This window comes from Cynocephalus volans, chromosome 12 (assembly GCF_027409185.1).
Source record: "Cynocephalus volans isolate mCynVol1 chromosome 12, mCynVol1.pri, whole genome shotgun sequence".
Classification (NCBI taxonomy): Eukaryota; Metazoa; Chordata; class Mammalia; order Dermoptera; family Cynocephalidae; genus Cynocephalus; species Cynocephalus volans.
In genome coordinates this window covers 87,017,794-87,030,502 of record NC_084471.1, presented here as the reverse complement: position 1 = coordinate 87,030,502, position 12,709 = coordinate 87,017,794, and the positions used below count along the sequence as shown (strand labels likewise).

At 39.6% G+C, this 12,709-nt stretch overlaps 1 protein-coding gene across 1 annotated transcript in view; it reads right to left on the bottom strand.

Annotated features, from left to right (window-relative positions):
- Nucleotides 1-12,709, bottom strand: part of ITPR2 (inositol 1,4,5-trisphosphate receptor type 2) — a 487,108-nt gene that overhangs the window by 311,917 nt on the left and 162,482 nt on the right. The window contains exons 19-21 of the mRNA XM_063115575.1: nucleotides 11,742-11,993; nucleotides 11,154-11,298; nucleotides 9,448-9,598 (exon numbers count right to left, since the gene is read on the bottom strand). Of these exons, the coding sequence (XP_062971645.1) occupies nucleotides 9,448-9,598; nucleotides 11,154-11,298; nucleotides 11,742-11,993 (548 nt within the window). The remainder of the gene's footprint in view (nucleotides 1-9,447; nucleotides 9,599-11,153; nucleotides 11,299-11,741; nucleotides 11,994-12,709) is intronic.

Here is a 12,709-nt window from a genome sequence, read left to right as displayed (position 1 = left end):
CCATGCTATTTTGGTTGCTATAGCTTTATAGTATATTTTGAAGTCAGGAAGTGTGATGCCTCCAACTTTGTTCTTTTTGTTCAAGATGCTTTAGCTATATGAGGTCTGAAGCCTTAAGATTTAATGTTGTTTGCCCTGTTGGGTTTTAGACTTGCTTGGGACCTGTCATGCCTTTCCACTTTCCTATTTCTCCCTTTGGAATGGAAATGTCTGTCCTGTAACTGTCCCACCATTGTATTTTGGAAGCAAGTAACAAGTTCACAGGCTCACAGCTGGAGGGGGATTTGCCTCAGAATGAATCATACCTTGAGTCTAAACCATGACTGGACTGATATAGGTGATATTTAGATAAGACTTTGGACTTAGATTTCAAAATTGATGCTGGAGTGAGTTAAGACTTTGAGGGCTACTGGGACAAAATGAGTGCATTCTGTGAGTAAGAACATGAATGGGGCAGTGGACAATGCTATGGGCAGAATGTCATGGTCCTCATATTTATGTCCCCTCAAAACTGATATATTGAAATCCTACCCCAAAGTGATGGTATGAGGAGAGGTGTGGCCTTTGGGAGGTAATTAGGTCAGGAGGGTGGAGCCCTCATGCATGGGATTAGTGGCCTTATACAAGAGGACTGAGAGAGGCCTCTTGTTCCTTCTACCATGTGAGGACATAGCAAGAAGGCGCTGTCTACAAACCAGGAACAGGCCTTCACCAGACACTGAACCTTCAGGTGCCATAACCTTGTACTTCCCAACCAACAGAACTGTCAGAAATAAATGTTTCTTGTTTATAAGCCTCCCTGCTTACGGCATTTTTGTTACAGCAGCCCAGACTAAGACAACTACTCTGGAAAGAAGTGCCTCTAGCAAGGTCACACACTCATTCCAGAGAAGCCCCTGAAGACATAAAGGCTCAGCCCCCTCACCCTAACAGTTAGAACTCTGAAGGGACATCCCAACTCCAGGCCTCCCAGAGGTCTCCACCGAGCCTGCCTGGTTGTAACCCAGCTTCTCCGTTTGCCGAGCCTGGTTCTTTCCCTCCCGTCCCACTGGCGCTCATCCTGGGGGCGCTCCCTAATCAATTTCGTTCATGCTCATCTCTCTCTCGGGGTCTGCTTCCCAGAGAACACATCAGGCAATCAGCAACTCTAGAGCTGCTAAGGGATTGCTGTTGTTATTTAAAAGTCAGTGGAAGAACATGAGAAGAACGTGTTCATCTGATAGCATACACACATACACAAAGGGACAGGAAGAAAGCTGTGACCATGGATGGGACTGCCCTTTCCTCTTTGCAGAGTCTACAGCTTCCTGTGACAGAAGGATGTGATTTGGACAGGGAGAAGGTGTGGGGAGAAGGGAACAGCACGTGGGAGCGAGGGAGGTGCGAGGAACAAGATGCATAGTGGAGACAAGACAGGTAGTTCTGCAGGAAGCAAAGGGACCTCGCTGAAAGCAGAGGGATGAGGGTGGACAGGTAGAATACGGCCATCTAATGGATAATCCTGAACACTGAGAGGCAGAATGGTGCTGGCAGGAATGAAGCCCAGAAATCAATGAAAGAGATTTTCAAATGATGAATGTTAATTGTAGTATCTTCTCTCTGCAAGTAAACCTTGCTAATACTTCTTAGCACTGTGAACTCTACTGCAAACTTAAATCCTTTACAGAGACCTGAGAGAGCTCAGTTAGATGAAAAATTAAAAGGAGATGAACACGGGAAGAGCCTTTAAAATAAAGCTAGCTTGCACCCTGGTACTTGCTCTTTGGTTTTAGACCCTGTACTAACCTTTTTTCTGTTCTTTCTCATCCCCTATTTCCACATATGCACCTCCTCAGAGTCTCACCTCACACCCAGGTAAGTCTTTTTCTCCCTTTCTTCCTTCCTTTCTTTTTTTTTTTTTTTTTTTGTAAGACACCTGGGTATTTTGAATAAACTAAAGCTCTGGTTTCAAGGCATGTTAGCTGGTGTCTACAAAAAGCAATCACAGCGAATAACCAGAAAATGGGCTTCATGGATATTTACTAAAAAGAATGTTTTGCAACATACATTAAAAAGAATACCATTCAACGAATGAAGGAGAATTACACACTAATCCTCAAAGAATCAGTTTTGAACTAAAAGAGACTGTAAAGATCACATTTAGACTAACCTTATAATTTTATTGAGGAAGAAACATTTTCGGGAAGATTTTTTTGTCTGCAAATATTTTCTTCCTTTCCCACCCATACAACAATATTCAAAAATGTTTCTGCCCCACCTCCCATATCAAGTTCCCTTCTCCTTTCCAACAGCAACTATGCTGCCAGAAAAAGCATTTCAATGTGGATCATATGAAGTCCCTGCCAAGGAAATAAAATTAATTAATAATAATAATAATAACAATAAAGTTAAGTTGAAGAAGCAGCTGATTCTTTGCCACGAGATGGAGAGTCTCACTGTCTTCTCCAATCTCCCAGGGCAAGGTGTTCTCCTGGACACGCATATATCCAAAGCGCCTCTCTCTACCCTCCCTCCTTATCTGTCCCCTACCCCACAGGGCTATAAGTCACCCAGGACAGTTGTAATCCTTTTAGGTCAGGGGGATAATTTCAGGCTGTCATGGTTGCCTGTATTCTGTAAGACGAAAGGCACTTCATCTCCAAATGTGAAACCTCAAAGGAAAGGAAATCTGACAAGTAAATGGAATTCTCCATTGATTTTTTTTTTAATAATTTCCCATTTTCAACATCATAACGTGTATGCTAACAAAAGAGATGATCTGGTTTCTGACTGGGAACAGGCCCACCTTTCAGGGCTGAACTATGGAAACTCCCAAGAATTTGAATTCTTGAAAAAGCAACATGATAGAAGATAAAAATAAACTATTCAGCCCTTGTTTGATCTTTTTGTAGTTTTCCATGACATGTTGCCTTTTCAAATTATGGTGAGTTCAAGGACAGAGAGGTAATTGTGCTAAGATATGATAGTGGTATCCAAGACACTCTAACTATGCCCAAGTGTTACTCAATGGTGAAGACTTTTTTGCTTCATGCTGGAGGTTTAAATTTAAACCCCAGATGCATTCAAAAACAAAGATGTATAAGAAGGATATTAACAAGATAACTAAATAGCAAATCAGGCCCAAACCATTTCCAGACTCTGTCAAGTTCTTGACTTTAACCACGTAAGTGTTCAGATGGAGATGATACCTACTCTTACAATACAGAGTTAACACATATCATGGTGTTTATTAGAAGAAAGTATAAGTGAGATTCACATTTATCTCCAACTATGTAAATGACTCTCTAGTTGAATAAAATACACTCACACTGCTCTAAAATTTTTAAAAAGCGATCTTAATTATTAGTAGTATAAATTCTTAGATTGTATATACTTTGGCAAGCATAAAGAGAAAAAAATGTGTCACTTTTTAAATGAAATGCTTGCAAAGCATACTGAAAATATCCAGTTTACCAGCTAGTTTGTACACTTGCTTTGAATTCTGTACATGACAAAGAAGAGTACTGCTTAGCGTGATCCTTCTGCCCAAAAGATCGATCACAGTGAGTGGTGCCTGTGCATTTTAAATCACTGAGAGTAAATGATAGGTATTAGGCAGAGCAAAGGCACTCTACAACACAGCCTGCTGAGAGTGAATACATTTGTTTGAAAACAGCATTTCTTTTCTTAAGTGAGTATATAACCAGTGAAAGGTATTGGATTGATCGTTCTGAAGATCAGAATCTCTATTTGCTACAGCGGAGGCCAGAGCAGTGCCAGCTCCCTGGGTCTCCGTGTAAGTGGGACTCGACAATTTTCTAAATGGATCACCTCTGGGGCACAAAAATGAAAAGCTGCTTCTGAGCCTAGCTAACTAGGTTGAGCATGCCAACTAAATGCCACCATGATGGTGGGCAGCCACAGCCTGGGAGCTAGACTCAGACCCCCAGCCAGCTCTAGGAGGAGGACAGTTGGCAATGACACTGAGATGGGCTGCTCTGTAACTAAGGACCCAGAAGAGGAAAGCTCCTGTAATAGCCACTTTCCAAGCCAGCCATCCCCACTGCTTCACACATTAATCACTGACATCTAAACCTACAGGATTTCCCTCAAAAGCAAATGAATGCAGTGCATGTACACTCTACGTAAGACTGGTGCCACTGAGGCTGGCACGAGATGAAACTCCAGGGACTGTAGGCCTCTTCCTTCCAGATGCACCTCCTCTTCCACTCCCCTGCATCTGCCTTGCCGAACAACAGCCTAACCCATTTCTCTGCATGTCCAACATCAACTGTGCTGAGTAGAAGCAGTAAGTAGTAAGGAAATAAAAAGGATAAAAAAGATCTGGTCTTATTGCACCAAATTTTCCAGACGTGGTATAAGCATAGAAAACTGTATCATTTACTTGAAGGAATTGGTTTATCTAGCAACAAGGTTTATAAAATTACTTTCTATTTTTTTTTAAAAAATCATGCTTTCCAAATGACTTCCAATTGAAAATAAAGTTTCGCTAAGATAGGAAAATATAATCCAAATCATTTGGATATAAAAGAGCCAAGATGTTGATACACCGGGTACTGTAACGTAGCAACATTGCTATGACTCCTGTCAGTTGTCTTTTAAAATAACATTTCTTTTTTTTCCCCAGGTACTTTCTATAATCTGGGATTTCCCCTCTGGCATCAATCTCTCTTTCACCCTGCACCCAGGCTTGACAATCCTGTCTCCACTTTTGGAGATTCCAGAAATCTGTTCCATCTTGCTTCTTTTGTTAAGAATTTATAGTCTAATAGAACATTTTTTAGGAATTTATAGTCCAATAGAATCCAGCTATAATAACACACCTCCTTGTAGAGGTGCAAGATAATTCTTTAAGCTTGAAGTGTCACCTTGCATAAAATAAATCCTTTTCCTGCCAGACTAATTATTTAAGTTATCAACTTTCTTGTGTTTTAAAAAACTTTCAAATTTATGGGATGAGCTGCAAGAATAATATAAAGAACTCTCACAATCTGACCAGATTGACCGGATTCACAAATTCTGCCACATTTGCATGCTCTCTCTCTAGCTCCCTCTCTCACCCTCTCTACACACACACACACACACACACACACACACACACCCGTTTCCTGCACTATTTGAGAGTTAGTTCCAGACATCATGACCTTTCGATCCTCAGTTCTTCAGCATGTATTAGCTAAAAACAAGTACATTCTCTCACATAACCACAGTGCAATTATAAAATTCAGGAAATCTAACTAATACAATACTACAACCTACGATCCATATTCAAATTTCATCAATTGTGCCAATAATGTCTTCTATAGAGAATATTTTCCCAGATCCAGGACTCAATCCAGAATCGTATACTGCATTTAGTTGTCATGTCTCTTTAATCTCCTTTAATCTGAAACAGTTTCTCAGCTTTCCTGTATTGGACATTGACATTTTTGCCCACAGAGATATTTTCTATTCTCCACTCAGCAACCAGTGATCAGATCACATCAGTCCCTTCTCAAACCCCTCCAAAGGTTGCCCACCAAACTCGGAACAAAATTCCACCTCCCTCTCATCCCATCACTCTTCATACTATTGTCCTACTTTAGGCTTCTTCATAGCATTATCTGATGTTACAGTATCTATTCACTTATTTACAGTCTGACTGCTTCTCCCAAAGGAAGAGGGTGAGGATTTTGCCTATTTATTTATTAATTGTCCTCCCTGTGGCTAAGGACTTTGTTTATCTTGTTCATTGTTTATTCCCAGAGACTAGAACAGTGTCTGGCATGCAGTAGTTGCTCAATAGAATGAATGATTACGGTACCCAGAGGTGAATGGAGTTCACTAGAAAAAATGAGAATTATGAAAAAAAGTATGTGTATTAGAGGGCAGATATGGACAGGACAGTGGCAAGTGCCAACAAGATACTAGCACATTTTTGAAGGGAAAAAAATACTTTTCTTTAGGGTAAAATCCTGAAAGCTGACTCTAAGCACTGAGACTAAAAATCAGGATCAATTTTTAGCTTTTTAAGAATGGTTTAGTTTAGAGTAAACTGGAGATCATAAAAGCATCATGACAGGAAACATCTTTAATATAGGCATTCAAGTGTATGCACCCTCTGGGACTATTAAAAGGGGTCTCTCGCTAGTGGGATTCAGGCAGCAGAATAAGAACAGACCACACACGTCCCTGCTATTTGATTTGCCACTGCAGTTCTTGGTCCTTGCTTGGCTTTCATTCATTCATTGCTCATAGACTTTCATTTTTATAAAATGTAAAACTTACATAAAAGATGCAAGAATCATAAAGAATACTCATATACATCCTTTCCTTTTTCTGTTCACTTTCATAGTCCCTCCCCCAAATCCTCTCCACTCTCTCTGAATATACACTATATGTAATAATAATTTTATGCTCTGTCTTGGAGATTACCATTCTGGACAATTTTACCATGTTTATTCATGTTGTCTTGTATTTCCAGAATGTTTTCTTGGATTGTAATGTTAAATGTCCACTCTGTTCACTGTGTGTGTTTTTCTTCTTCAAGTACTCCAATTATTCACATAATGGCTCTTCTTTGCCTTTCTTCCATTTCAACCACTTTCTCTCTGACCCTTGTTACTTGTTTTTTTAATATCATTGTCATTTTACTCTTTGTTCTCCTTCCTTTCTTTGGTGTCCCTTGTTATGTTTTCATTCAAATCTATTCTCCCTTTGACACCTTAAAATTCAGTCTGCATTTCTAAAAATACATAAATAAAGTCTACCATTTTACTCTATTCCTCTCCTGATTATTTCCTCCTGGGTTTTTTTGGCCCATTTCTGACCTTAGTTTTTGAATTTATGGTTCAAGGTGTTTTTGATAGCCCAATATTTAACCATATTTAATTCCATTTAGAGTGTCATGCTACAATATGCTTCTGCTTCACAGTTGTTTTCCAGACAGGAATTTCCATCAACTGAAATGTTTTCATTTCCCATTCTGTTTGGTCTTACAGCAGTTTCATACAGATGAAGACTGATGACATCTATGCATTTCGTGGACAGGGCTCACAGTACGAGCCGGTCTAAATGATCTCTAGTTCAAGAGCTCCCTCTCCTGTCAGAGTTGTGAAGTGCAGTTTCTTTAAAGTTTGGCTTTTGGTGGGGGCAGTGGAAGAGTTACATGTCCTTCAATTTTCTGGTTTTCCTTTATCTTGTGTTATTCTAGATTTCTCCATCTTGCTTCTTTTCCCTTTATCAACAAGACTCCAAAGAGAGCATCTCCCTTACTTTTAACCTTGTTGGTCTCTAGAAGCATTGCTTTCCACAACTGCTGCCTGTGTACTTTTAAATCCCTTCCTATTTAGTCAGTGCTCTTACGTACCTGAATAATTTCTCAGTATTTTCACAGTTAGGATAGACTTTCTCTTTCTGAGGGTGATTTTCACACAATCCCCTCTTCTCTCTTCTTCAGTTTTTCAAGAAACCCTTGACTGTCCACAAAGGCTTGCCTTAGGATCTCATAAAGTAGTTCTACTTAAAATTCATGTTTGTTTCTCTACTTACAGTCACTAAAGCATGTACTGTCATCTGACCTTTAGTTATTTTGAAAGTGAAGGATTTATGTGTTTAATTTGCTTTTTATTGATCTGTCTGGGTATTTTGGAAGATGCAAAAGGGACTGAGATTTAGGCAGCAGTAATTAATAACTTCAGCTTACCTGTAAGTTGCTCATTTATAATTCCTTTTTTAAAAATTTTTATTGAATCAAAATTGGTTATACATATTTTGGGGGTTCAACATTGAGATACATTGATCAAACCAATATACTAGCATATATAGTTACAAATTGTAACTATTCTTTATGCCCCTTGTCCAATCCCTCTCCGTCCCCTTTTCTCTCCCCCTCCCACCTCTAATCACCCTAGATTTCTTCTCTCCCTCTGAAAGAATAATGGTTACTCTGTTGATTTCCTGCCCAAATGATCTGTCCAATGCTGAGAGGCATGATCAGGTCCCCCAATACTATTATACAGCAGATGTCTCTTCCGTCACTACGAAATGGGCTCTGTAGAGACAGACATCCTCCTCCTTTCTTTATCTGTGCTGGTGACTCTCCTTGTGTCAACTCACTCCAGTGGCTGGCAGACCATCTGCGTGGTGGTTGTGGTGTCTAGCCACCTTCGTGGCAGCCATGGTTACTGTAGTGGCTGTGGTGGGCCACCCACACGGAGGAGTGTTTTTGGCCTGCTCCTTGGTGCAGGACAATTAATAACTTCAGCTTACCTGTAAGTTCCTCATTTATAATTCCTAACCAGACAGTTCTTCCTTATGTCTGAAATTAGACTTCTGGTTTTACCTTTTTAACCCTGCAGTGGATATTGTAGTAGAGGCTACTGTGCTCCACCCATATCCTCTCTTCAGGGCTGAGGCACCTATTTCCCAGCTGCTGAGCATCACGGCTGCTGACTACTTACAGCTTACGGTGCCTCTCACCAGGAATGGCTTTTGGCCAAAGGGAACTGCCTTACCTAATGTTACATACTCCATCCAGGATGAAGCCAATAGCCAGTGGCTGGCTGATAGAAGGATACAAAGCTTGGCCCCCTTGCCTTAATGTGTGACAATTTCAAAGGACTATCCCAGCTCCAGAGCTCCCTGAGATTGGCTGAGGTCTCAGTTGTGACTGCACTGCGGAGCAGCTTCTCTGTCTGTCAACCCTACCTTCCTCACTTCCTTCTAGGTGTATATCCTGAGTATCTGCCCCAACAGGTCTTCTGCAAACAATTCTCTAACTCAGAGTGTTTTCAGGCATCCAACCTAAGACAGTCATTATAATAAATTCTAATTGAGTTATGGGACAGCCACTGTTGTAAGTCCATTAAATATATTGTATATGTTCACTTACTTCTTACAAGGCAATTGTGAGGAAGATGCTATTATTATCATCTTTATGTCTGTGATGAGAAAAGAAAATCAAAGAGAACTCTCTTGTGAAAGTTAATAAATGGCAAAGGAAGGATTGAATAGAGGCACCTGACTTGAGAGCCCATTCTCTTAGCCACTTCACGCTACTGCCTCCCACAAGGGCTTTGCCCTTCACTACTTCTCCAGTCTGTCCCTTAACCAGCACTTTCTCTGCATCTTTCTATGCCCTGCTATGAAGCATAGCCTGTGTATGACACATACCACGATGACCACAAATATTAAGATGTTTTTATTTTTGTAAGACATAATATTTTCACTACTGGATTGGCTACAATGTTAGTTGCTAAAAATGGAATTTGATCTTATGAATTTGCCTTAGAAAACTTTAGCATTAAAAACAGAGAAGCATGTTTGTAAATCTACCCTATTATCACTCAGCCCTTATTAGCTGGTACACATTAACAACCACTTAATAACCACTTCTTGGTAGATTTGTTTTTTCTCTTACTTACAAGTAATAACAGAAATATTATAACATTTCTCAAAAATTCTTACCTCCATCTTGGAATTTGCTTAATCTTTCAAAATACGATGACATGGGGGCCTGTACAATATCAAGGATGGCCAGAAGTGTTCTTGTTAGCCTTAATAACTCACTGAAACTATAAAATCCAAAGTAGATAAGATTCCGAGCCAAGTGGACCACCTTAATGGAAAATAAAAAAGAAAGAAAGAGCAGGAAGGAGAGTGGAAAAGAAGAGAAAAACATTGGGAACTGAAATAAACATTGGCATTTTCTTATTATCTAAATTAGTTCAGGTATTTCTAAACTTTCTAATTCTTTAACGCCTAGGAATTAAAATAACTAAAAAAACCAATCACTTCAACTTTGACTTATTCTTTTTTTTTTTTTTTTTGTCTTTTTCGTGACCAGCACTCAGCCAGTGAGTGCACCGGCCAGTCCTATATAGGACCCGAACTCGCGGCGGGAGTGTCGCCGCACTCCCAGCGCCGCACTCTCCCGAGTGCGCCACAGGCTCAGCCCCAACTTTGACTTATTCGAGACTAGAATTAAATCCAAATAGGATTTTCAGTGCTTTAAGATAGTTAAAGAAGTTTACATTATGATTATTTACCTCTTAATTAAATATTAACTCATTTAATCACTAAGATACCACTTAATAAATGGTTATATTAATTAATTACTTTAGTAAGTGTATATTATCTATAAAATTTGTCTAGAAGTGTATATTCCTTTGTTCCTTCCTATGCTGCTTTTGGTCTTCTGGATACTACAGGACACAGCAAGTGTGAGAGTCAACCTCCAAGATGTGGCCCAATGTGTAGTCTCCTCCCACACTGGACTAGGTTGGTCCACGTGACCAAAAGAACATAACAAAAGTGACAGCATGTCACTTCCAGGATTAGGTTATAAACAACTGGAACTTCCATCTTGGACTCTCTCTGATGACTTGCTCTGAGCAATTCAGGTGCTGTGTCATAAGGACACTCAGGCAGCCTGCAGAAAGGTCCATGTGGCAGAAGCTGAGATGTCTGGTCAACAGCCAGCAAGGAAGAATGGCCTCCAATAGCCAGATGAGAGACGTTAGAAGACCATCTAGCCCCAGATGACTACGATCCCACTCACCAGCATGCTTGCTACCTCATGAGAGACCCTGAGCCAGGACCACCCAACTAAGTTATTCCCAGGCTCGCGACCCATAAAAACGATGAGATAATAAATGTTTGTTACTTTAGGCTGCTAATTTTGGGGGTAATTTGTTCCACACCAATAGGTAGCTAATACACCAGGTATCAAGTAACAGCACCTCCTCTATAGTTTTGTCACTATATTCCCAAAATATATTATGTCTTGAGGGATTTTAATACAATTTAATGAGGATAAAAACATCATTTCCACGGAAATGGAAAAAATGTATCCAATCCAAACATATAAAATATGCAAAACTGTCTTTGTTTATTAAATGAAATAAAGCTTAAACAAATGAAACCAAAAATCAAGGAAATCAGTAATTAAAAGATAATTATTAATAAAATATTTTGTATCGACATCAAGGTATAATCAAACCACCAAATCTATCTTTTATCAATAGCCAAGAGAATCACGTCGTCATGCACTAAACTACCCAATTATCAAAACATCCTAAATATTAGAGAGAAAAAAATCTTTGATGCTCAATGTACCTAATTTTTACAGGGAAAATTTAATGACTTCAAAAATAGTTGTTGTTTAAAAATACCTCAAATGTCAGTTTGTTTTTTTCTTTATCCCCAAAAGGAAAGGGCTGATTTACAACTTCTTTCAAGTATTCTTCAACAAATTCCATTGTCAGTGCAAATTTCCTCTTCATGTCATTTCTGGAAGAGTCTGTTATAGAATCATATCTGCAAAGACAGTAAGAAGATAAAGCAAGTTAAATTGATTGTAATCGTTTAAAACTAGGAAAACGTGCATACTTTAACTTCCTAGCATCTTGAATAAGTTAGTTAACCTTTCTAGGTGTTGTGTCCTCATCTGTAAATGGGGTTATTGTGAAATGAATTAATATATATAAACCATTTAAATCAGTCTACCATAATATCAGATATTTAAATTCTTATTTATTATTATTATTATTTCTTTTAATTGGTTTCCAGAAAGATGTTTCTATTATCACTAGGAGTTATCATTTTACCCTCCAAAAAGGTAAAATTTGCATTTGGAAGATTAACAACCTGAGTTAGAACACACAAATGCCTTTCCATATATTTCATTTCAAAATTGAAGACATTTGATTTTGAGTTTATCTGCTAGATTTAAGGGGCTCAAGAAATTTTCCCAAACATACTCATGAATGGTGATCTTTGTGGGGATTTCTGTCCAGAGTCTGGCATAGCGAACGGGCACCACGGACTCCTGCGGGTCCCGGTCAACATGCATATGGAGCATAAGGCGACAAAAAGATGCTCGGAGGTCAAAGGGCAGGCTCTCATCTGACACACACCGCAGGATCAAGTCTACGGACAGCTGCGTAGAGATCTGGTTTATGGCCAGATACTGGCGATCCAAACACATCCTTGCAAAGAGGTTTAGCTGGTACCTTAAAAATATTAAACAGATTACATGATTTGTCTTATCTTGATAAAGTTCTTAAACATCATAGTGCCAATCAGTATCTACACTTATGACACCTGTATTTCCAAATGTTTGTGATACTGGAGTCAAACTCTTTTGGTAGTATGTTAAGTGATCACATGACAACACATATATGAAATTGTCTCTATGCCCCGTCAGTTACAATTTCTTTCACTTGTTCCAGCAACATGTGTCTGGTGGACACTGTCATTAGGCTCCCAGTTCTAAGTTTCTTAGGATTACAAATACACTAAGCCTGAAGGCTCAGGACAACAGCTCATATAAAACCATCTCTCCACCTTCCCCAGACGCAATCAGCTTCAGGAACTGGCATCTACACTGTAAGTCTAACCCCAGTTTCCAAATCAAATGAGATCAGTCCCAACAGCGTCAGCACACGTGGGCTCATTAGCCTCTGAGATCAAGAAATAGCCTGCAGCTTTGTTGCTGTAACTGTAGAAAGAAGGAAGCACGAGGCATTCTCTGCCTTCCTCTGACTCCTGCCATTTGGGCCCAAGTTGGTCCAAGAGCTTCTGCCTTGGGTTTCTATCCCTTAAACTCAAAGGCATCAGCTAGGTACTTGATCTCAATTTATTGACCACCAGGGACCACCTTTGGTACCGCTGCCACATGCCACAGCTGAACTCTCATAACTACAGGCACTAGTTTCTCTTAAGCGTT